Below are 25,236 nucleotides of genomic sequence, written 5' to 3' on the forward strand. Positions count from 1 at the left end.
AATACCGACCACTCTCTCTGAGAAGTTTGGACTTTTTTTTTTTTTACAACTGTAATTTTTTTGTTATTAGAGCGTGTAAAGTACTGAAAATGGTACCATTCTGGGTACCGTACCGAATTCCAGGTACCGGTATCGTACCGGTATCGGTTCAAATGTGAGCGGTACCTATCCCTAGCAGGGAATGAGGAGTGTTGGGGAGGAGAGGGGGAGGGAGCAGGGAAAGGGAGAAAGAGGAGAGAGCAGGAGAAGGGAGGGGGAGAGCGGGGGGATGTGGGGGAGGAGAGAGCATGGAAAGAGAGGAGGTGGGGAGGGAATGGTTAATGTGGGGGAGGAGCAGGGGAAGAGAAAGAGAATGGGTGCCATGCTTTAGAATATAATGGATGACATGCTTTAGAACAGTGGGGGGGAAAGTTCAGGAAGGGGAGGAGGTGGGGAGGGAGAGCAGGGGGAGTATGAGAGAGAGTATGTGGAGAGAACAGGGAAAGGAGGGGATGCCATGCATGCTTTAGAGTGTGAGAGAGGAGAGAGCAGGAAAACGGGGGAGAAAATCAGACAATCTGTCTACTCTAGACATTAACCAGAACTAACTAGGACACAGGGAATCTAGCTAATCTACAGCCTAGTCTGGCCTGTCCTATTCTACTCTAGTCTGATTTTAGCCTGAACACTATAACAGGTCTACAGCCTATAGTTAGGCTGTAGATAGTTAGACATAATTTTAGTTTCAAAATAAAAGCGCCAATGTATTACTGCATGACTCACTACGGGTTAAAATGGACTTTTCAACATTACATTAATTTAAAACAGGTTTCTATGCAAATGTGTTCTTTATTTCCTCGTTGGTACTTGGGGTGTTTCCGATCACACACACAAAACGGTTGCAATGGTATACTTTCATTTAGAAATTCGTAGCGGGAAGTTTCGGTTTTATTCTTTCTGACTTAACCGTGAGCAACCGGCATAGCGTCTTTGCTTCCCTCATTCACGTGTGCCTTGGTATCAGAAATATCTATCGTATGAAGACTAGCTATTTGACTGCTTTTGGCTCATTGCCTCCTAGTTTTTCATTGGATATTGACGGGATTCCACATGCACGTTTGAGTTGAGTTGAGTTGGGTCGTTGCTTCAGTTTACACTACAAGAGAAATTAAAACATGAAATGAAAAATTAAAGGAACCACCGCAACACTGAAAATGACTTACTGATATTTATTTGTGAACAACGCGTTTCGCGTACAGCTTCATCAGGTTCACAGATTCTGCTGTACGCGAAACGCGTTGTTCACAAATAAATATCAGTAAGTCATTTTCAGTGTTGCGGTGGTTCCTTTAATTTTTCATTTCATGTTTATCCTGCAACCGACCAGCACCTGATCTTTCTACTGGCTGTGCACATGGGAATCCTCTCTTCACCAGAAATTAAAACATGTTTTCTTATAATCGTTGTGGCTCCGACTGGCTCTGACTGGAGTCAGGAGGCAGTTTACACTTGACGATTAGAAATCTGTACTGTGGGGGTGCGGTGGTGCAGTGGTAAGCGCTGTCGCCTCACAGCTCGAAGGTCCTGGGTTCGATTCCCACCTGGGACGCTGTGAACACTGAAGGAATGCGTGCCCGTCCGCATGTCCTCGAGTGCCCACCGCCCGGGTGGGGTCGTCAAAAGGGCCTTTCTGTGTGGAGTTTGCATGTTCTCCCCGTGCCTCCCGGGGGTTTCCTTCATATAGGAACCCCCTTCACCAAAACATGCAATATCCTGGTTGCTAATGTGGTTCCTCCTCTGGTCATTAAGGTGAACCTCCCACGTGCTATGTCCTACCGGTGAAGCTTCCCCTGTCAGGTGAAAAGAAGCGGCTGGCTAACTGCCCATGTCTCGGAGGAAGCATGGAGCCAGTTTCGGCTCTCCCCAGATTGGCAGAGGGTGGAGTAGCAACCAGGATAAATAAATTAAAATGAGCACTAATGGGGGATAAAAATGGGATAAAAAAATATGGGGGAAAAAATAAAAATAAATCTGTACTGTCACAGGTTCGGTTCCAAAAAGAGTTAGGCTCTTTTCTAGTTGAACTGGACCCGCAACATACCGCAGCAGAACGAAATAACCACAAGCTGTCAGGTGGAAAGTTTGCAAAAGGGATTTGACTTACCCAGCACCGGCGTAGGCCGCGGACAGCAGGTCAGCTGAGGCAGACGGCTCGTGCTTTACTGGATAGCTCAAGCCGGGGTGTGGAGGCTAGCTAGGACTAGCTTCCTATGTAAAATAGGAGGGGAACTCTTGTAGTGTATTTTAGGTATTAGCTGTCATTGATTGTGTTGCATAGTTGTTTTCTGTACTGTTGACAAAATGTGATATTGTAAGTCGCTTTGGACAAAAGGTAACAATGTCTTGTTACAATGTGTGTGTGTGTGTGTGTGTGTGTGTGTGTGTGTGTAAGTAGTAGCTTACTTGCAGGGTTCAAGTAGTGTCTCAAGCTTTTGGATCTTCTCAAACTCTGCATTGGTCAGCATGGCTGCAAGGCTGGATTAACCATAGGGCAACCGGGGCAGGTGCCCCGGGGCCCTCGGGGTGAAGGGGCCTTCCAAATTTTTTTTATTTTATTTTATTTTTGTTGGTTGGGCTCCACAGAACTATGACACAAATCTAAGAGCAATCAGGACAAAATAAAATGTGTTTCCAAGAAGATTAAGTCTGATGATTTAGTCTCATTGGATGCCTGTGGGCAAGTGGTGACCAGGGGCGCGGGAAGTGGGGGTGCTTGTGGTGCTGCGGCACCCTCTGCTGTTTTGTATTGGAAATGTAATGTCAATTATTTTTTCATCATTGTAAAGCCACAGCACAGTGAAGAGGATATTAATGTGAAGATTAGCCTCTTCCTTTTGCTCTCAGATTCATGCATTTTACTTTAAAATGTACAAAATTTCTTTGTCCTGGGGGGGGCACAGCCCCCCCTAGAAACCCCCCAGTCAGACTAATATCTTTATCCTGCTGGTGCTACCTCTTTGCAAAGCCTAGAATCGCCTATGAGTGAGTGAGAAACTGAATCTCAGAAACGGAATAATAACATAACAGTATAATACTAATGTTAATTTAAAATGAGATATTCCTCTAAATATGGCAAAAAAACATCCAAACATCCGGACGATGGATAGGGGGGCCCCTGGGAGCTTCAGTGCCCCAGGGCCCCTGGGGGTGTTAATCTGGCTCTGCATGGCTGGAGTGTTCCTTTGCTGATGGAGATCAAGTGTAGCTCTGATGGCATCTTTGTTTTTTAGCAGCCGAGTGATCATGCTCAGAGTGGAGTTCCATCTGGTGGAAACGTCTTGGATTAGAGGCTCAGGCTCTTGTCTTCTCTCTGCTTGTTCTCGTTGCAGTTCTGCTGCATTTGCTGGACTATGCTTCAAATGTCCAACCAGTTTGCGGCAATACATTCTCAAAACCACTGTCACGGATTGACGTTGTAATCGTCCTCTGTATACTATGCGCAATGCACGGCATGTGTTGCTATGGCATGATTTTTGCTGCCTACCATCACCGATTGTCGTCACCTTCCTTGCAATGTCCCATTGCTCTGCTATTTCGGAGAAGTGCTTAGCACATGTTTCTGCATAGTGTCATTCTTCTGTATGTTGAACGGTTAAAGCCAACGTGCCATCTGAGTTTTTTAAGTAAAACGAGCCATTTAGAAGCGTGTTGCTGTCTTTATTTTCCATGCCTGAAACATACAGGAGACAGGAAACCGCTGCGACCGGCTTGACTACAAGTACGGGTGCGTCGAAGGGACAAAATAGCGGCATGCAATTAACGCGATTAAAGAAATAATAATAACGCGTTATGGTCGGCCCTTAATCGCATCATGATTAACGCGTTAACGCTGACAGCCCTGATATATATATGTGTATATATATGACTACAAGTATATATATATATATATATATATATATATATATATATATATATATATATATCACACTTCATCTGAGGGTGTGATATTCTGAAAGCCGTTCTAGCTGGCTCTATGTCGAACCAATTCTGTGCAAAACAACTGCTATGTTGGTTGCCAAGCAGTCTTGAACTTGATACGAGTAAATCAGGTCCAAGCCATAGCAAAGTGGATAAATGGACTGCTCTGTTGACTGTAAATTGGCTTCAAATTAATTCCATATCTACAGTGGTATGTCTGCCTAGACAGCATCAACATGCGGTCAGGCCACTTCAGGCCTCCTCTCTCTAAGTCATATGATGATGGGGTGATTTGATTCCTTAGCAGTCTCCGCTAACTGTTGCCTGGCATACCTTTTCCCCTCACTGCTTTAGAATCTGGAAGAGGGTGTGGACAGCCTGTCGGAGTCAGCCAATCACATGCCCCTTCCAACCACCAGCCTGGGAAACCTCTCCTCATTGGACATCACCAACGATGAGGAGCTGCCCACAGACCCAAGCAATTCCTCAGACACGCAGGAAGAGAGTGAGTGTTGTTTGGATGGCTGGTCTCACCACCAGAGGAGCTCAGTTAAATCAATGCAAATGTGACCTCTTTTTTTTTATCAAAACCAGAAAAGTAAATGAGGGTTAGTTCATTTTAGCTTAAGTTTGATTTAAATGCATTATGTAAACTGAGAATGTAAAATATGTTTGGGATCCATTACTTTTTTAATTCATTATAAATTTGGCTTATAAATTTAAACTTCAATTATTATTATTTTATTAACAGTGAAATGTTTTCCACTTTATATAGTTATTTTATAAACCATACATATAAAGAAAGATAAAATTGAGGTATTGTTGAATAGATAGATTTGATTTTATTGTTCATGCTCTCTCTAAGCAGTTTTAAGAACGTGCTATACAAATAAACTTTATTTATTTTGACTTCCCCCGCCTGATCTGTCAAAGCACGACTACTGTGAAAGATAGGTTTCTGCTCCATTGCCTCCACCTCTCCTGCCTTCCACATCAGCGATTATTGCAGGATAGGTTTTTCCAGTGGTGCTGCGGAGGGATTTGCTGGCGTGTGGGTGAATTTCTCATGAACTAAATCTCAAGTTTTGTGTCTTACCAGCATGCGTATGCATGCCTCCATTATATGTGCTGTTTTGACACAATCAGTTAAATCATTAACCTGAAATGACCACCCAGTTTACTGCACAAGGCGAGGACATGACTGCCTGCAGGTCACAAAACATAGGCTATTTCAGGAAAGTTGACTGTGCAAACCACAGCCTGTTTAGCAGGCTGTAACTGATTAGTGAATCAGCCCAACCATTGCTGTCTGCATTTCCCATGAAATCAGTCACCACCACGGCAAGAAAATTCCTACTCCTGCTAGAGAAAATGTGATGTTAAATCTCACATTTCCCTCTGAAACCACACAGATGTGTCCTAATGTGTGGAATTATCTTTTTGTCTTTATGCGAAGTATGCATTTTTAACACTGTAACCTGCAGAGGAACCGTAATTCGGGACCAAAACAGTGAATTATGTAGACGCACAACAACAACAAAAATCACCCTCAAGCACCAAGGCCATATAGACCCTTTCAATGTTTGTAAACAGCGATGACGTATTTTGTGGGTGGAGCCGAACTCGTTGCAGAAAGTTACAACTAGCGGTTCAGCTGTCGTAGAAATATGGAAGATTCCGACGGCACCTCCTCCACGTAGTTTAAATCTTTGCCAGCTACAGACAGGTTACCTTACACACATAAGCTCACTCTTTCAATGGGGTGAGGTTTACTGTCCCGTACTCACTGTCAGGATGGGTCTAGGATCCAATAGATCGCCAAAGTTGCAGTGCCGGACATCGTCATATTCCTAGTGGGAATGTCCAGCATCTATACTGCCCTCCAAATCAAAACCGCAGTAACTACAATTTTGGTCAAAATTGAGTTATTATTGAAATTTAACTTTTAGATATGTTTTATCATGTGACAAAGTTCAGTCTTGCTCTATATTTGAAAAAACAAAGTATAAAAATTGCAGTAACTACGAAATCCAACCAAAAACCGTCGTGCTACGTGAGTGGGATCCGCCGAGTACCAGGCAGTCAGCTGCTTCATGCAGAACGAGCGGACAATCTGATGCATGGGTGTTGCCCGCCCGCCTGGAATCTCCGAGGGGCGACCCCTGACAACCAGGCTTTCAGACGCGCGCCATTATCGCTATTGCGGTAAATACAATATTCCTGGAATGAGAGTTTTAACAAGCCAGTTACATGCCTTTGCATTCTTAGACATTACCGTTTTTTGTTTTTTGTTTTTTTGTTCATGTTTCATACAATTGGCCAAGTTAGTAGTTAGTTTATGGGCCAGATGACAGGCACTAGGCGACATTTTCTCCTTCATTTGGAAGAAAAAAATATTCTGAAATGAAGATTTGATTGACAGCTGCCATGTCGTGATTCATTGTCATTGGTTGAAATGGGGTAGAAATTTGATATTACTAGGTGACGTCAGCAAACATGTAGATTACTGTTATGAATGAAATCTTGAAAAATGAACTTTTGATGTGAAAAAGTGTGAAAAACTAAAATTAGATTTTTGTAAAGAAAACCTCTTCTAAATTAAGATAATAAAACAACTGTGCTCATTAATTAATTGTGTCAGAATGATGACCAAAAAGAAACACCAGTGATGAAGATGACAACTGACTTCAGGATTCCCTGAATTTATTTGTTACTCATCCATTTAAATGTTTTAAACATGTAAACAATAAAATTTATTTAATTAAATACAGATATGATGTGGTATCGAAATCAAAACCAATTACAATTGTCTCATGAAAAACAAGACAGCAGAAGCACATTAGATTGTAGTTACTGCGCTTTTCCCTTGTACTACCTACACATCTGTTTAAGGTAATACACAGACAGAGTGCCGTATCTGCATTTCTGGGGTCATAGGTCAAGTAATTGATCATTGTTTTTTGCCCCCAAAAAATACTTTAACGTATACATATTTAATAAGCGCATTGCCACTTTTCAACCTATATCTCATTTGGCTCGACAGTCAAAAAACTTTAAAGGCATTTTTCTTAGTTTCAGTGTTGCGGTAGTTGCTGCGGTTATGATTTGTAGGGCAGTATACGCATATGGCACAAGACGTCTTTTTCCTGTATTCCGGGGATCTCTCTCGTTTCAGCTTGAGTTCCTCAGAGTTTTGGATACCGTGATGTGTGCGCAACTAACTCTGTGACGTCCACTCTAAAAGCGTCTATAAAATCACAGAGCAAATGAGAATCTATTTCAGTTGATGATCTCTGCTGCCCTCCCAGGTGAAGTGGAGTCGTTCTGCGCTGACCTGAATGGCCGGCTGCACATCAACACAGCTGTTCGCATGAGCGTGGACAAGTTGCACGACCTGCTGTTCTCAGCTGACACAAACTTCATCCAGCACCTCTTCTCCCAGCGACACTTCACTGGTACCTAACACAAACACACACACATACACACTGATCAATGCATTCCAGGAGTCATTTTGTGAAGGAGTGGTACCATTTTACTTTTTTTGTGTGCCCATTTTCCCTGAACCTGCCTTGTTTACTTCTGCTTCAGTTAGTGATGTCCTACATTTCCCAGAATGACTTTCGAATACCCCTAGAGAACGGGCCTGAACTTGTTGCTTTCAGCAAGTGAAGAGAGAGTGATGGTAAGAGCAAGAGAGGGAGCTGAGCGAGCCATATTGAACACACAGCATGGCTTGTGGCTGCTTTCAAGCCCTTCCTGTTTGAGTCCGAGGAACTGAGACCAAAACCTGCCATTTAGCCTACTGTTGATGTTCGAGATAAGTTAATTTTTCATTAAATGCCATTGTAGCTGCACAGCAAATACGACACCTGCATTTAGCCAGTTATCCACAGGAATAAGAAAAATACATGTCCAAAAAGTTGTATTCTTCCTTGTTTCCTTTTCATGCTGCGACCCAGTCTAGTAGATACTGTAAGTGGAGATGTAATGATTATCAATATGTGAGGCGGTTCCTATCCTCCTGTCTCTGCTACTCCCTCTGGAGACATAGGCTGTGTTCGAATACCTCTACTACGCCTGCTGTCTACTCTTTTTCAACGTGTATCTACTAACTACTAGGGGTGTCACGATACACTCAGTTCACGATACGATACACGATATTGGGTTCACGATAATGATACAATACGATATTTTAACAATATTTTTTTGCGATCGATTTGTAAGTTGAGGGAGCATCCTCCACGCTAATTTGAGTAATTTCACCATTTTCATCCTCCGTGTCTGTAACATCCCTCATCTGTTCAAACAAAGCAATGAAAAGGAGAGCGAGCATGCAATCAGATGCAGATCAGTGCCACCATGTTCAGCTTCTTTTTCTCACGATATGAGATTTCATCTCAACGATACATATTGTCACGTTTTGATATCGCAATATATTGTGACATCCCTACTAACTACTAAATATGAAATTATGTATGCGGGCTGTTTACACTACAGTATACAGCTATGTATCCCAGAATGCATTTCGTACCAGCTTGGGAGAGTTCAGAATGCAGCAACATGTAACAATGTAGATTCCCGTAATGATGTCAGTTTATCAAAATAACGCATGCTTTTTTAACGTTAACTCAGCACCAGGGACCTGCGGCTAGCCAACCACGCAGCTGATGCCAGGCAATTTCAGAGCACGGCTTGGGGGTCTATTATATAATGTGACGTTACAGATCACCACATTTCAATAAAAAGTTTGGATATTTGAAAGCTGTTGGTCGTTTGTTTTGCTCTACATACAGGTGCATTTATCACCGATACACACCCCTTTCTTGCATGGAGAGGTTATTCCGCCAAGCTCAATTAAAAATCTGGCAATTTATGTGTCAGTTGATCATTGATAAACATACGTTATCATAGAACACTTAAGATCTTGCATGAACTGTTGGGGTCTTCTGGTAAATTCGGCATATAGATAATCCACCAAGCAGCACTTGAACACAATAAAAGTTAAACTTTTCACTGCTTTCTACGGTACAGTACAGCCTACCAGTGTATTTTTGATGGGGGGAAACAAGGGAATAACTAGGAGAAACATCCTTAAAGTTTGAAATATCGAAGGAAATAACATGCTGCATGGTGTAGGCCAGGGGTGGCCAAATTTTTTTGGTTGTGGGCCGCATACAGAAAAATATAAGGAGTCGCGGGACAAACAAGATTAAGCGTGGCAGTTTTCACGGAAAAAGAATTGGACCAGAAAACCCTTGTGCCATCAAAAATGTAATTTCTACCTAAATACATACATGTATATGACACATAGTTTATTGAGGTGCTCACCTATTACAATGGGTATTTCTGTATGTTTTCAAATTTTATTTTCCTGTGCCAACAGGTTAAGACAGAGATAATTAAACATAACATTAGTTCAATCATGAGAGGCCAGTTGGTAGCATTTAACAAACTTTATTTAGCAATCGGCATGCATGGCAAATACTTTGGCGCATGACTCCATTGGACAGTGGCGCTCCTCTTGAGGCGAGAGGAGGGCATCTGCATAGGCTAGGATAGGGGATCCTACAGGAGTCGAGACTCGTTGGTGGCGGACTGGGGAGGTGGGTGGGTCAAAACGACGCTTCCGAGGACAGCTTCAGGGAAGATGGACTGCCGTGAAGATAGCTGCTGCTATGATCGGCCAGAGAGAGAGAGGTGACATAGAACCCTTGCTATATATACTAGAATGAACTGACGTCATATCTGACGTCATTGCGGACGTCATACTTGGACTTGACTGACCACAACATAGCTGACGTCATACTAGAACTTGACTGACGTCGCGGGGTGATCAGGTTATGCATGTGTGGCCTTCTGCTTGAAATTTGGTCTGGAAACCTCACTATTAAACATTCATTCAGTATTAAAAATGTTTAAAAATAAATAGACCAGGTCAGGTTATTCAAGTATAACCCATTTTCAATGGTTTTAAAATGAAAAAACGAAATGGGGGGAATCAGTTTTTGTTTTTCCGTTTCTTTTTCTTTCTTTTTTTGTTTTCCCATTTTCGTTTTCTGTTTTAAACTTTAAAACAGAAAAACGTTTTTAGCATTTTTTTTTTTTTTTTTTTTGTGCTAAATTCATGGCGGGCCACTTAAAAACGGGCAGCGGGCCGCAGTTGGCCCGCGGGCCGTAGTTTGGCCACCCCTGGTGTAAGCTATGTATTGTATGCCGAATTATTACAGACATCACCACATTTTAATACATATAAGGAGTCTGTAGATTTGAAGGCTGCTGGCAGGGACTTGAATGCTGTTGGCAGGGTATTTTACTTCTATTCTTCCTCTTCTCCTCTGGTCCAGGGTTGGTCCATTTTGCATTCACTCAACATCAACATATTTATATTAATTTACAGACATCTTATCATTTTTATCCAACTGTGCCTATCACCACACAATGGAGAATGAGCTTGTCTGGATCAAAAAATGTTGTAAAGATGCCAAATTATTCATATACACCACTGGTTACCCGCCTCAAATGGTGACAGAAGTTAATTTAGTGATTAAATAGCGTGTGAAAATTGTAAAAACGTACCGTGTCCGTAATGGAGGCAGAAGTTGTTTCTCCGCTGAAGTCACAATGCGTTATGTGCGGATGAGTATAGAGACACTGCATGAAATAGGCCACACCCATCACGGGGGAAAACTCTCCGTTCACTTCCACACACCAGCGTCATTTTCCTTGAATTAAACATAGCTAAAAGCTTTTGTGTAGTGGGCTGCGCAGACAACAAATGTAAAAAATAGCCAATTAAAGTTTTTTTGTACTTCCGAGCAAAACAAGGAAGCAATTGAGAATTGGCGACAAGAAAAATGTGGATCTAGCTGTCAGTGAAGTAAACACGTGACAACACCGGTGTTACCGGTGACACCGTAAAAATAAATGTAAACAATAGGATTGTTAGTTCCTACTAGTGCATGTTGTTCCCGGGAACAATAACAGTGAGACACCAGTCGGGTATCCTTAGCAGCTAGACTAGAGCGAACGTTACGTTATATGTATGTTGATAATAAAAGTTGTAAAGTAAGCGAGAGTCTATGCTTTTACCGTCCATTCTGTAGGTTCATAGAGACAAGACGCTGCTGCTGTGTAACGTACTAACGTTAGCTTACAGCTCACAGTTACTTAGCTCACAGTCATACAACACTGGCTGCCTCACATCTGACTCGAGACAACTTTTCAGACGCCCGTGGAGACAATCTTTCTCAAAAGAAACTAACATTAGCGACACATCTGGAGGCTTTTTCTGACATGGGATTAACAATACCAGCAAGCAGCAGTAAGCAGGCAATGACTGAATGCTGGTAAGTCCTCCCTCCCGCTAGCATTGATACTAAGTTCGCATCGACTTTTCGCTGTAGAAAAAAAGGCACATTTCCAGAGATGGCCCGCAGTGACAACAGCAGTATGCACACACATGCAGGCTTAGCTAAGGGTCTGACCTACATGTGTATACTATGAGGAGGGCATAATTTGTGTTCATAGGATGCATAGCATTAGTTGCTGGTCTAACCAGAACAGCGGAGCCACACTGCAGCCCAGAGGGAGCGCTTGTAATTTACCGCGGCGCACGCTGAAACTGCGGAGTTTTCCTTTCAATTCTTCCTCCATAAAAAAAAAGGTGTTACCGGTGGGCACGTTATGTAATCGGTGTATATCTCACCACCGGGTAACACCGGATACCGCGGCAAGCCTACACGCGACATAGGAGAAAGCCAGGATTGGGGGGGAGTTTTTGTTCTCCCCCGTTTTGGGCGTGGTTTCTGAATGATGACGCGCTCCGCAGTGTCTCTATAGCAGAGTAACCTCCTGTTCTCTACTCAGAAATTCTTGTGAATGTAGTAGACTTCCGGGAATATCTCGCCTACACAAAATGTATGTACTGTACAGTGTAAACACACTACCTCCTCAATTTGAGTATAAAAAGTAGGCTTAGTAGAGGTATTCGGACACAGCCATAACTGTAGGCCACTTATTGTGACACTAATGAGGAGGCCACACTACTTGTTTACTGTCGTTGCTGTTTGTTCTCTCTCTCTGATCTTTAGCCCCTGCCTTTGCCGCAGCGCCACATTTTGGGTTTTGCTCATAGTCGCACTTGTGTAAATGCACTGGGTATTGTATCCAGAAACATAGCATCAGTTAGCTTGGACGTGTTTCTGTAGTTTGACCGCAGCAGAGGTGAAGCCGGGGAGTTGATTTGGTTGGTGGTGGCCCCAGTCGGAGCCCCTGTCAGCTTGGGGGCAATTGTGTCGCTCTAATTGGGACATTTGGTTCTTTGTTTTTGATGTGTTTATGAGTGTGGATTGACCCCCTTTTTTCTCTCTCTCTTCCTTCACCGCATTTGCACTCTGTCCTCTGATGGTCTCTCTCCTTTTCATTCATAAAATCTTTACCTTTCTTACTGTTGTGCTGTCACATTTATTTCCATCATCTTTTGGACTTTGTGTCTCTTCGGCTTTCTCTGATGCACTCTCTCTCTCTGTCTCTCTCTCTGTCTCTCTCTCAGACCTGTCGGTGAGTGAGTGGCAGCAGGACAGCATCAATGGAAATACCAGTCGTGTTCTGAGCTACACCATCGCCATCAACAACCCCCTCGGCCCCAAGACCGCCCCCGTGGTGGAGACGCAGGTCAGTGCCTCACAAACGGGTCCGTGTACTTGGCGGCCATCCATTTTTCGTTTTGAAATTGTGAAACGAAAAACGGGTTGTTTCACGTTTTTCTTTGATAATAAAAAAATGAAAAACGGAAAATGGGCCAATTTGATGTGCTTGTAAATGGAAATTGGGAATTTAAATACCCGTGTGGAAAACTCCTTTCTCAGTTTTGTGTTAATTTCTTCTCTGTAAACCCCCCCCCCCCCCATGATGGCGAAGGCATGACCCGCCCATCTCTGCCTCTGATTGGGTGACTGCACTCTGACTGCACTCGGCTGCTCTCGCCTGCTTTCCAGGCGAGCCAGAGCCATCTCAAGATAGCATAGCCAATTGTTTCATTCAATGTCAAGATGCAGAGAAAATGTTAGTAACGTTGCAGTTAAATTGTTTATTTTGTTTAATTATGTGCAACATGTGGTGCACAACATGCCAGCAAAGGGACAGAGGAGGAACAATTCCTGATCATGATGCTGACTTTGGAGGTTAGGAGCAATTAATTGCTATTCATTTTCACCAACATCAAAAAGTTTTGAACCATTTTATTTCATGGTACAAGACGGGAATTTTACATAATTGAACATGTATTGGGGAATTAAAAAAACTGGGCGACTTGCAACTAGTTTGTCTGCTGGACATTCATACTTTTCTATTAATGACTACAGTTGTTGCTGAGGCTATAAAGTTACTGTGGGTCATCTAAGAATTTGTTCATAACCATGATGTCAGAAAATGCAAAACAACTATTAAATCAACAAGCATGAAATGGCAGATGGCAGCATAATCAAAGATTATGAGATCATATTCATATAGCCTAGTTGAACTTGCAATTTCAGGATAGCAAAGCGAATGTGATTGGATGAACAACGTTTGACACTAGGCCAATCAGGCAGAGATGGGCGGGTCATGCCTTCGCCAAAATATCGCTTCCGGCATGCCTTCGCCAAAATATTGCTTCCTGGTCACGGACAAGAAACGAACACAAAATTGAGAAAGGATTTTCTGCACGGGTATTTAAATTCCCAATTTAAATGTTCACTAAAGTTTTTCCATCGCTTGGACTCTTTTGTTAGCTGATGGGAGCACTGACCCTCTCCCCCCGAAACCCCTATGAAAACAGAGAAAGAGAATGATGATGACATTAGAAAAAACTGCATTCAATGAAGAGAGTGTGTAGTAGCCGGTTGTCAGTCGGCCAGACATCACAGATGGCAGAGTAACAGGGGGATGGAAAGGTAGAGAGAATAGGTCAGAAACTGACAGATTTAATAACAAAATGTCAATTGCTCTGATATTCTGCTTAAACAATTAATTTTATTGATTAAATGGTATGTTGCTGCTTTGATGTCATTTTACAAATTATTTTTTTAAGTAAATACATTTGTTAAGTAAATAAAAAGCATTTACAGAGTATTTTGCATAGATATGAATACAAGTGTGCCTTGAGATTTTGGCTTGCCCTTTGGTGTGCCTTTGGCACAAAAGGGTTAGATAAGTGAGTTTGTCACCGGAGAGTCATCGGTTCAATCTCCGGGACCGGCAGGATAAATATCTGGGTGGAGAAAGTGAAAAGCAGCACTTGTTTCTCCCTCATTACAACCACTGACGTGCCCTTGAGCAAGGCCCTTAACCCCAAACGCTCCAGTGGGGCTGCTGAGTGGCCAGCAGATCAGACTGGTTGTACTGGTCAGCTTCCAGGTGTGAATGTGTGTGGATGTGAACAGGGCGCTCCTGAAAAAGAGAGCATTGCTCTCAGTGAGACTCCCCCATAAATAAAGGCGAAACAGAGAGAAGAAAACGGTGCTAAAAATGATACTGTATCACAATAAATAACAATCCTCTGTTTTCAGATGATGAACAATTGAAGAGTTTAATTCCAAAATTAGATACTCATGATTTGGAGAAATGTGCCAAATTATTGCTCGTGTGAAATTGAAACTCACTATCGGCTATTCTTGACACGAGCCCTTAACTATCAAAATAGTAACATTGTATTGGATCTAATAATTATTTGTCTGTTTTAAATGTTTGGCAACCTCAGATAACATTTAAACACAAGGGGATACATAGCATTTCGGAATGATGACCTTAATTTATTTGTTTTCACAGGGAAATGAGCTAAATTGTTACATACATACAAGACTGACTTATTGGTAGCTCAAACAGTGTTAGGTGGTGATGGTAGTAATATTAACACCCTTATCACTGAAACATTACATGATGCAATACACAGGAGCAAAGCACCATAAGGCACTGCTCACATAGACCGAAGAGAATACTTGAGTAGCATACAGAGACAGACAACTGATCATATTCAGTCCTGGGAAGCCAGAATTAGAGGATTGGCACTTGATAGTTCTTTGAAATATGTTGGGGAAATCAGTTTGGATGCAAGTATCTTCAGAGTTGCATATTGTGTTTTTCCATTCGGGGATTTTCACCTCCGCCATTCTACCTTCTTCCAGACGTTGTATAAGAGCAGCGCGCGAGGCGAGTGCTACGTGATCGACTCGGAGGTCATCACCTCAGGCATCCCCTACCAGGACTACTTTTACACGATCCACAGATACTGCCTCACCTCCATCAACAAGCATAAGAGTCGGCTCAGGTAGGTTTGCTTTGTTTCATGGTGGTGGTGGTGGGACTTTCTCTTATTTTGCCCTAACCCATTGGCAGCGAAAACCACATTCAAGCCGGCGAGCCAGACTGGGGTCACGTCTCTCTCTTTTAAACTCATTAGTCTTCGATGAGAGTTCACTGATTTTGTACAAGAGAATCTGTTGCCACTGCATCATGATGTTGTGATGCGGGTGTTGCAAATATTTGCTTTATTCTGCTTATTGTGCATGTTTTCTTTTTCCACAAATTGTTACTTTGTCATTTGTGACTCAAAATTGAAAAAAAAACTGCAGATCATTTGCTGCAATATAAATAACACAAACTAAAGTCCAAGTTTCTCTCCTGTTACCTTCCCACTGACACTTGAACACTTTTTGAACTAGAAGGGCACTCAGAGAGCACAGACATCCGCCAAGGCCAATAGTCCAGTCTGCTATGATATACACATTTCATGAGTGAGCTCGGATCTGCTCCAAAATGTAATAGTTCTTCCTTGGCCCGTCCTACCTTCACCAAGTTTCATGAAAGTCTGAGTAGTTTTTCCACAGACAAGACAGACAGACAGGCAAAGAAACTGCACTAAAACATAACCTCCTTGGCAGAGGTAATTAATGAAATGAAATGAAACTGCTACTGGCAATGTACTTTGAATTTCTGTGTCTATTTTCTTGTTTGGTGTATTAGTTTGTCTTGCGGATAACTGGTCAAACATAGATGACATGACATCACATTGAGATATTGAAGTGTATTGCAGAACTTTTTTCAGCTACCTGAAACCGGTAGATGTCAAGTTTTTGGCATCAGTTCTTTCTTGGCCAAGTCTTTTAGGAGATTGCTAATCTCAGTGAGATTGAATTAAGGTTAGATAGAAAATAAATAAGTAAAAGAACACACAGAGATACCATTTGCCTACTAACTAAAGAGCAACAGTCCTGTGAATAACAGCCAAACCTCTGTCGACGACTTGAACAACTATTACTGTAGATTTGACACTGTGGATGACAGTAAAGAATGTGATGAGATATGTAATAATCTCCCTGCAGAAGAATCAATAGTTATCAAAGAGGAGGATGTTGCTCTAAGTCTTTCAAACTAAAGCCAAACAAAACCACTGGCCCCGACGGTCTGAAAGCCCGTCTGCTTAAAGACTGTGCTTTTCAACTAAAGGGAGTATTCACAAAGCTGTTCCAAGTCCTCCTAGATATATGCACAGTGCCGAAATCATGGAAATTTTCAATAATTAAGCCCGTGCCGAAAAAGCCGGGCGCAAGTATACCAAATTATTTTCGGCCCATCGCAATAACCTGCATACTGTGTAAACCTATGGAGAGAGTCCTGGCCAATCACTTGTCCACCACTGTGGCCAGTATGCTAGATCCACTGCAGTTCGCGTATAAGAGCGACAGAGGCACAGAAGATGCTGTGCTGACTCTGCTTAATACAGTAACTAAACTTATACCATGGTCTGGGTGAATACTCGATTTTGATTGGCTGCAGGGTGTCCGTTAAAAAGTGATAATGTACAGTTGGTAAAGTTGTTCAGCCAAATGGTCTGTTCACCGTTCATATCAATGCGCCATAGTTTCATCAGTGTTATCAAGAGAGCAGTTTGAGCTCTATACCCCCGTTAAGGGTTAATAAGGCACTTTTCTAAGTTGAGAAAAAAATTGAGTCGGTCAAAGTAACTATTTAAATCACCCCTGTGTGCTCAGTTTATCAAAAATAACTCTTATTTACAATTTTGATTTTCGTTTCGGAGATTTTTAACCTTGCGTCACCAGGCTCTTCTCGGCGACAAAGAGGAGAGATTTCCCTCGGAGCTGCATTTCACCATCTATATGTACTATCAATGATTTCACCACATACAGCACGCAGTGCGAGCCCCCGCTGCACTTTTCACTTCCTGAAACTCTTCGCTCTTAAATGTTAATATACTTGGCCAATACGTATCTATCATACAAAATAAAGCAAGCAGCCAAACGGTAATGTCTTCATTTAATGTAGAACGCAAAACATTGTTAAACCTGCATTCCTGTAATAAAGTTAACGTTTGAGTCGGCTTTAAAACGGAGGTTGGTGGAGGTGGGAGGGACTATTTTATTTCGTGGAAGACTGATTTACAGTATGAATAACAGACATTTAGCCATTTAGATTGCTTTATTTATTACACATGGAAATATAAATGACTGGTCTTATTGTTTTGTTGGCAAGTGACCATGGTATAAGCGGGTTAATGCACTTCGAGGTGTACATTATCACTTTTTAAGGGACGACGCGGAGGCGTGAACCGTCCGAGGCGAAGCCGAGGATGGTTTGCCTCCGCGAAGTCGTGCATTAACCCTTACATCTCATGCAGCCTAAAGGATATGCTAGGATTTTATTTGTGGACTTTAGCTCGGCTTTCATTTCAATGAAGATACATATCCTCCTGAAAAGGCTAAGCCGATCTCAGTGTCAACAAGGGGCTAATTCTCTGGATCAGAGATTTTCTTTCCTGCCGCACAGAGAGGATCTCTGTCAGTGGGAGCATTTCAGAGATGCTCACTCTCAGCACAGGCTGCCCACAAGGCTCTGTCTTTTCTCCCTTTTTATTTTCTCTTTTTACAAATGAATTTATGATTAATGAGAAACATTTTAGTTTGATTAAGTATGCGGCTGACATGGCCTCCTGCAGAGGAAAGACCCTTCTGGTGAAGCTGCCTATCTAGCCCACACTAAGCTCTAAGGCTCTTGAATCATGGTGTAACATTAGCCAGCTGGAAATCAATGTGGCTAAAACTAAAGAACTAATCATGTGCACCAAACAAGATCTGGAAACAGAGCCAGTTTCCCTTGATGGCCAAAATGTTGAAACTGAATAAATTAAAATATCTTGGTACAGTCTTAGACTGTCTGGTGAGCTTCTCTGAAAATACAGAGTATGTTTTTAAGAAATGCTCACAGCGACTCTATCTTCTGAGAAGACTCCTTGGCTTCGGTGTTAGTCAGCAGATTTTAGAACTGGTGTACAAAACTCTCATTGAGAGTGTTTTAACTTTTCATTTTCCTGTTTGGTTTGGTCACCTACACTGTAGATTTAGGAATAAACTTTCTAGGATTGTGTCAATGGCAAGCAAAGTAGTGGGTAAACCCAAAAAAACCCTTGACTCAACTTTTCACAGAAGGAACGAGAAAGAATAGAGTCCCTCTGGCAACCAGAAAGGTATTATATGGCTCATTTCCACCACATATAACAGCACAGTACAGCTCCACTCTATCTGGTATTACTCGGCTCTACTTGATATAGACTCTGTTTCCATAGCAAGTTTACTTGCCTCCGCCCACACGGAACTTTTAAACTGATTATGAAATACTGGTGCCTCTAAATGACCTACAGTGTACATGGGCAAATGTGACAATCGGCTAGGAGAATGGATATCACTTTGTTGTTACTCAAACTCACATGCATGCACTGCGCGGGGACGGGAGAGGCGCTACGAGGAGAACCCCAGCGGCAGCTCAACAGGCAAGACCCGCGGCTTCGCCTGCGGCCTAGCGGAGGCAACTACAAAGGGCTTCCCGAGGAGCGCATGTTAAAGCTGAGCAAGGAGATCGATTTTATTTCACCAGCGCCGAAGGCAGCAACACAAAAGACTGATGGAAATAACATAATATAAGAGAAGGTAAGCCCCCACTAAACTGGTATGCAGCGCTGCATTGACAGTCAGACAGTAAACACGATTCTGCCAATCAGTCGTCTACAATGTTTTCACGTCACCGTATGAACCCGGGTTCGCAGAATAGAACCCCGACGAGGCAGGGACCAAAAGTAGCCCGACTCAGCCTCAAATCTAACCGGGCTGGGCCGGTTTTTACCGGTGGGATGAGACCATTTGTCGAGCGGAGCGGGACCGCGCTACTAGCTGCGGTGGAATTGGGCCATAAGAAGTCCTTCATCCCAAGCTCCATTAGCATCCTTAACTCCACAAAGTGACCAACAAGACTTTAACCACAGACATTAACTGTTTTAATGTGTGATTTAACCCTGTCTGTCTACAGTATGCTTGTTTATATCCTTGTCTCACTAATTGCCTTCTGGCCTCTTGTGTTGTTTTTTGTGTTTGGTGAGCCAAAGACAATTTTCCACCTCGGTGGACAATAAAGTTCTATTCTATTATATTCTATTCTATAGGCCAGAATGTAATGCAGCTGCAAGTCATGCTGCATTTTGGGCACGACTCCCTTTCACTCAACTGGAGAAACCACTCAGTTGCTCTTACTAACTTGCTCTGTTCATCTACACATAATACTATATAATATAAACAACAGCTGAATGCAACAAGTTCATTTCTGTTTGCTGGGGGGTGTTGAAAGTCATTCTGGGAAATGTAGGAAATCATGAACTGAAGTGAAACTAGACAAGGCAGGTTAAGGGGAAATATGTACACCCCAAAATTAAATGACAACTCCTGGAGTGGAATGAACAGCACATGTGCAGATGAATAATAGAACAGTGTATCAGAGGCATTGGAGCGTTTGTATGTTGTGATTGTTTTGTTTCTGCTCTCCCCAGAGTTTCCTCAGACATCTGCTACAGGAAGCAGCCGTGGAGCCTGGTCAAAGCCCTGATAGAGAAGAACACCTGGAGCGGCATCGAGGAGTACTACAGACACATGGGTGAGTCACATGGCCTTCCTTCACTCTGCCTCTTTAGACACACCCTGTACAAAGTACCTAGTATAGCTGTTGTTCAGCCTTCCTTTTGTTCCCCCATTTTTTGAGTATGCTAAGTAAGTACACATTTTAATGTCCACGCCACTCAATATGAAAGCCAGTTGCACGTAGTTGTATAACTCCATGCACATACCAGTTGACTTAAAGCTGCATTCAGTGATGTTTTTGTGTTAAAATAAGTGTTAAAGGAGAATTTCGGTTTTTTACACCACGGTCCTCATTTCCAGTTTAGAATATGATGTTTTACTCACCGAAATAGTTTCGCGTCATTCGGATGCCCAGGGAAGATTTTGAGCTCCGAGTACACTCTTCAAACAGGCTAGAACCGCTAGAACGGGAGCCCACGGGGCATTCTGCACGGCAGTGCACGCGCTCTCTAAATGACACTTTTTCTGTCAGATCACGGTTCATTATGGTTGTAAATATAATTATTTAGGTAACAGCTAGAAGCTAGGCTAACAACAACACCGGAGTCAGCGTTGATCTGACCCGGATGGGGTTACAGTGCGTATCGTCCCCCTTCTGTGGTTTCTCTGAAGAAGTGGTTTCACAGAGGGGGGAGATGGGCACTGTAACCCCATCCGGGTCAGATCAACGCTGACTCCGGTGTTGTTGTTAGCCTAGCTTCTAGCTGTTAGCTAAATAATTATATTTACAACCATAATGAACCGTGATCTGACAGAAAAAGTGTCATTTAGAGAGCGCGTGCACTGCCGTGCATAATGCCCCGTGGGCTCCCGTTCTAGCGGTTCTAGCCTGTTTGAAGAGTGTACTCGGAGCTCAAAATCTTCCCTGGGCATCCGAATGACGCGAAACTATTTCGGTGAGTAAAACATCATATTCTAAACTGGAAATGAGGACCGTGGTGTAAAAAACCGAAATTCTCCTTTAAATGGCTCTATATTCTGACAGCGATCACTGAAATTGTTGGTCAGTATGTAACTTGGAACTCCCAACCCCCGCTGTACTCTTGTCTCTCTCCTGTAGCCCTGCATGCAGGGCGGACGTATCTCAGCAACCATAACTCGTAGAGACTCAAGGATGTCGGCGTTGGATTCGGGGTGAAAAAATACATAAGATAGTCCTTTAGAGGCATTGCGATATGACCTTCCGTTTCTCAGAAAATGTAAACATTTCTCTGATTAGTTAAAAATTAGTCGTCGACCCCCCCCCCACTATCCAATCAGAGAAATGTTTACATTTGCTGGGAAACGGAAGGTCAGATCGCGATGCCTCTAAAGGACTACCGTATATGTATTTTTTCACCCCGAATCCAACGCTGCTACCCGTGATGGTTGCGGAAATACGACTTCCCTGCATGCAGGACTACAGGAGAGAGATGGAGGACAGCAGGGGGTTGGGAGTTCCAAGTTACTGACCAAACACTCTATTTCAGTGATTGCTGTCAGAATATAGAGCCATTTAACACTTATTCTAACACAAAAACATCACTGAATGCAGCTTTAATTTGTAGTTCTATATCATAGACCAGGAAAACTCAACTTGCTTTGCCCGGGGGCCACTTTCGTGAAATGATAGAAGGCCAGGGGCCAGTTAATAAACAATCAATATACGTTTTTCTGTAGCAGATTGTAGGTTTTTTGGGGTGTCAGTCGGAGTTGTCTGACGTTGTGCACACCGGATAGTTAGTTAGGTTAAGTACATACATAAGTGCCTGGGTAGCGAGCAGATGGCGGTGTTTGACAATTTAGCAGCTAAATCATAGATTATTGAAATATATTCCATATTCCAGACTGAAATGCTATAACAGAAGTGGAGTATTGGCCAGAATGACATGAACATTTGGACACTTATTCAGCGGGTATCTTGCATGTTGCGTTCAGGTGCACTGTAAAAAAAAAAAAAAAAAAAAAATGCAATTCCATCCGCCAGTTGAGTATCACTGTCATAGACAATGTCACTCACCCCTTTTGGCTTCATCATCCCACAGCAAACCCATGTTGATTTTCTTACGTACACATAGGGCTGGGCAATAATCCAATATCATTGTTTATCTCTTATTTAGCAAGTTTTTTTATATAATTTCACTATCAACAAATATGCGTACATCATGATATTGATTTCAACCATATCACCCAGCTCTATGTACACATTAGGGATGTCAACGGTTAACCACCGAGAATATTTTTGACCAGTTATGCATGTCGGTCTATAGGTTAATTTGCATACACCAGTGTTGCCAACTCGGGGACTTTTCAGACCCCCCTGGGTGACTTTATTTCTCAAAAGCGACTAGCAACAAATCTGATGATTTTTTCTGACCATGGGAAGCAATGTTATTGTGTTGAATCCCAAAGCATTTTTCAATAAATTGGTGTGGTTGATGTTGGTTTTCTCTAGGTAAGCCAATTACGTTAGCTAATTTGCATACTGTAGATGCTAGCTGGCATTTAGTTGTCTTGAAAACACATTTACAGAGATCGCAGTTACAACAGAACACACTCAGGTTTAAGGCCCAGTGTTTCCCCTACCATTCTACACGCCAGGCCAACAGCGCCCCCGCCAGGCCAGACATTTCTTGCAATTTTTTTTTTTTTTTTTTTTTTTCAAAAAATTTCAATAAACCTTTATGGCATATTATTACAATACAACAATACTGGTGTTGACAGTGGACAGTAATAGAAGATGCCAAATCATTCAAAACAATAAGCATTTTGCTTTTAGGAGCATTGTGCCAGCGTGCAGCACTGTTCCAGAACGTGTCAACGTGCGTCGTTGCCTGGGAAACGCACATCCCATAATACAACTGTTCGCATCGCATCCCATAATAGTATGATGAGGATGCCATTGCCAACATAGATGCGAACAGGTTAGCCAAAAGTTTAGCGTCGCCAGCGACGGCCCCCACCGTTGCTGTCGGGGTACGTTTCGAAATCCCTCCAGGCCTGAAAAAATTCTAGGGGAAACACTGAGGCCCAATTAAGCTCAATGTTAAATACGGATACACATATGGACAGGGCTTTCTGTCCGTGCTCTGCGTTCATTTCGTGCGTAATTCTGCATGTTTTCTGAGAGCTTACGGATAAGGAGCAATACCACACACACACTCACACATTTGACTTTCTACTGCCCACTAGTGGATCTATTGATATAGATATAACATGATACCAGCGTGAAAGATGCAAGGAAGTATGTGGGCAGTGACGGTTATGCTGTTTGAAATTTACGTATTTATTTTCATATGATTTCATATGATTTCATAAGCAAAATTAAGCACAACTGGCATACCAGGTACACATACAAGTCCCTCCATGCACACACAGTGTCCTGTAAACACAGCTCTGCTATACAGTATGTTGCTATAATGTTTAAATCATTTATGATTTACAATCTATTTTCCTTCATCTTTAATCTTAAAATTGGAACAAGTCGAAAATGTAGAGGCAGCCGTACTTCCATAAAGCCTATGTCCACCAGCTGCGGTACAGCTCCATGCAGCTGCCTGAACAGACCCACACACCCATGTCATCTTGTCAGCTGCATGCAGAATCCCTGGCGCAGTGGTAGTAGCGCTGTCGCCTTGCACTCTGGCCTCACAGCAAGAAGGCCCTGGGATTGATTCCTGCCTGGGACACTGTTGACACTGGGGGTATGTCTCCCCATTCCTTCATTGCCTGGTGCCCAGGTGGGCTATCTCCTCAAAAGGGCCTTTCTGTGTGGAGTTTGCATGTTCTCCCTATGCTCCCCTGGGGTTTCCTCCATAACATCTATATGAACCACCACTAAAAACATGCAGAAGATCGTCGTCTGACCAGCGGTGGTTGGAAGAAGTTGGTCCCCCTGGGTGCTTGACTGCAGCTGCCCACCTCTCCTGGCCTGAACCATGGAGGACGACGAGCCAGGATGGGTCAAACGTGGAGGACAAATTTCATGGTGCCTCCAAAGCGTGTGTGTGTGTGCATGTTGTGATGTCGTCTGACAAATAAAGATGGGGTTTGTCCGTCCGGTTCCTCCTTCTTCTCATACTTTGCCCATCTGTTACATGGGCGAGAGTCTGTACAGCAGCACAGAGCCGTACCACAGCTGGTGGACATGGGCTTTAGTCTGACTGTGTTGAGATGCATTGTAGCCTCAAGCGCCATGACAGTTGAGTCACGGTGGGAAAGCCTGCGATTGTCTTTGTCTACTACCTTTTATTCCTGTGTCTTTACTTACTCCATTCCCCCCTCCCCCCCCACAGAGAGTGAGGTGAGCAAGCTGGAGACGCTGCTCCAGACGGAGGTTTCCGTGGTAACCACAGGCGAGGCTGTGGGCGCCGACGCGGCCAAGACCCCGCCGTCGCTGCGCCGCCGCAGACGCACCCTCTCCCGACGGCAGGGGGAGAGGGAGGGGGGAGGCCTGGGCTCTGAGCGAGGGGACAGGGGGGTCAGAGAGGAGCGGGACAGGAGAGAAACCGGTAAGTCTGCAGGACTGACGAGGCTCGGGGGGCAGCGCTCCAAATGATTGGAGGCATTTAGAGCCTTGCAGCCAACACTGAAGGTCAGGGATCCGGCCGAAGTGGTGCAGGCAAGGAGAGTGGCTTTCTCGGATGCTCCAATGCTATACTGTCCTCTAGTGGTGCTAATTGGACCTGCATCACAGAAACATTCCTCAAGGTTCCCATTGGTCATGGAATATCATTGTGGTGTGGTATTGGGAGAGGTGTATTCCAAAGTCGGGGAATTTGATACATTCTCTGGGGAAGGCAGAATATCAGGGAATTTCACAAATGGGTAATTTACAGGAATATAGCAGACTGTATTTGACAATGTCTTACACCTTCATTGCATTAGCTAGCTGTTTTCAACCAGACTTTTAAATTTTCTGATCTGAAAAACAACATTAACCAAACCAGGAAGGGGATATGTTTTAGGTCATGGAAGTGCTCTGCCTCTGATTCCAATTCATGGGAAAAGTCAAGGGCTTTTACATCATGGTCATTGAAAAATCCTGTTTTGTCTTTGTTTTTGTTTTTAGGTGCTCAGTATATGAAGCTAGGAGAGCGTTCGCGAGGTGGAGGACACAACAGCATATCTACCATCCTCCTCATCGTCAGCTTCATGTAAGTGTGTGTGTGTGCGTGCGTGCATGTGTGTGTACGTGCGTGCGTGTGTGTGTTTGTATTGTGAGTCCGTGGACAATGGCAGATATTCCTTAGTCTGAATCCTCTCTGGCTATTATTTTTCATCCAGAATAGTTTTTCATCTTCTTTTTTTTTTTACAACATAAGAAGCAGATTACTTTTTCTCC

At 43.1% G+C, this 25,236-nt stretch overlaps 1 protein-coding gene across 2 annotated transcripts in view; it reads left to right on the plus strand.

Moving 5' to 3' along the window:
• The window catches only part of gramd1a (GRAM domain containing 1A), a gene marked incomplete at its 5' end in the record, with an annotated part of 67,121 nt that overhangs the window by 37,337 nt on the left and 4,548 nt on the right, over positions 1–25,236 (plus strand). For both annotated transcript variants that reach the window (XM_083643834.1, XM_083643833.1), the window contains 7 exons: positions 4,312–4,462; positions 7,266–7,412; positions 12,509–12,630; positions 15,120–15,262; positions 19,826–19,929; positions 24,188–24,403; positions 24,964–25,048. In XM_083643834.1, the coding sequence (XP_083499960.1) occupies positions 4,312–4,462; positions 7,266–7,412; positions 12,509–12,630; positions 15,120–15,262; positions 19,826–19,929; positions 24,188–24,403; positions 24,964–25,048 (968 nt within the window). The remainder of the gene's footprint in view (positions 1–4,311; positions 4,463–7,265; positions 7,413–12,508; positions 12,631–15,119; positions 15,263–19,825; positions 19,930–24,187; positions 24,404–24,963; positions 25,049–25,236) is intronic.

This window comes from Poromitra crassiceps (genome assembly GCF_964638095.1).
Source record: "Poromitra crassiceps genome assembly, chromosome: 1".
Classification (NCBI taxonomy): Eukaryota; Metazoa; Chordata; class Actinopteri; order Beryciformes; family Melamphaidae; genus Poromitra; species Poromitra crassiceps.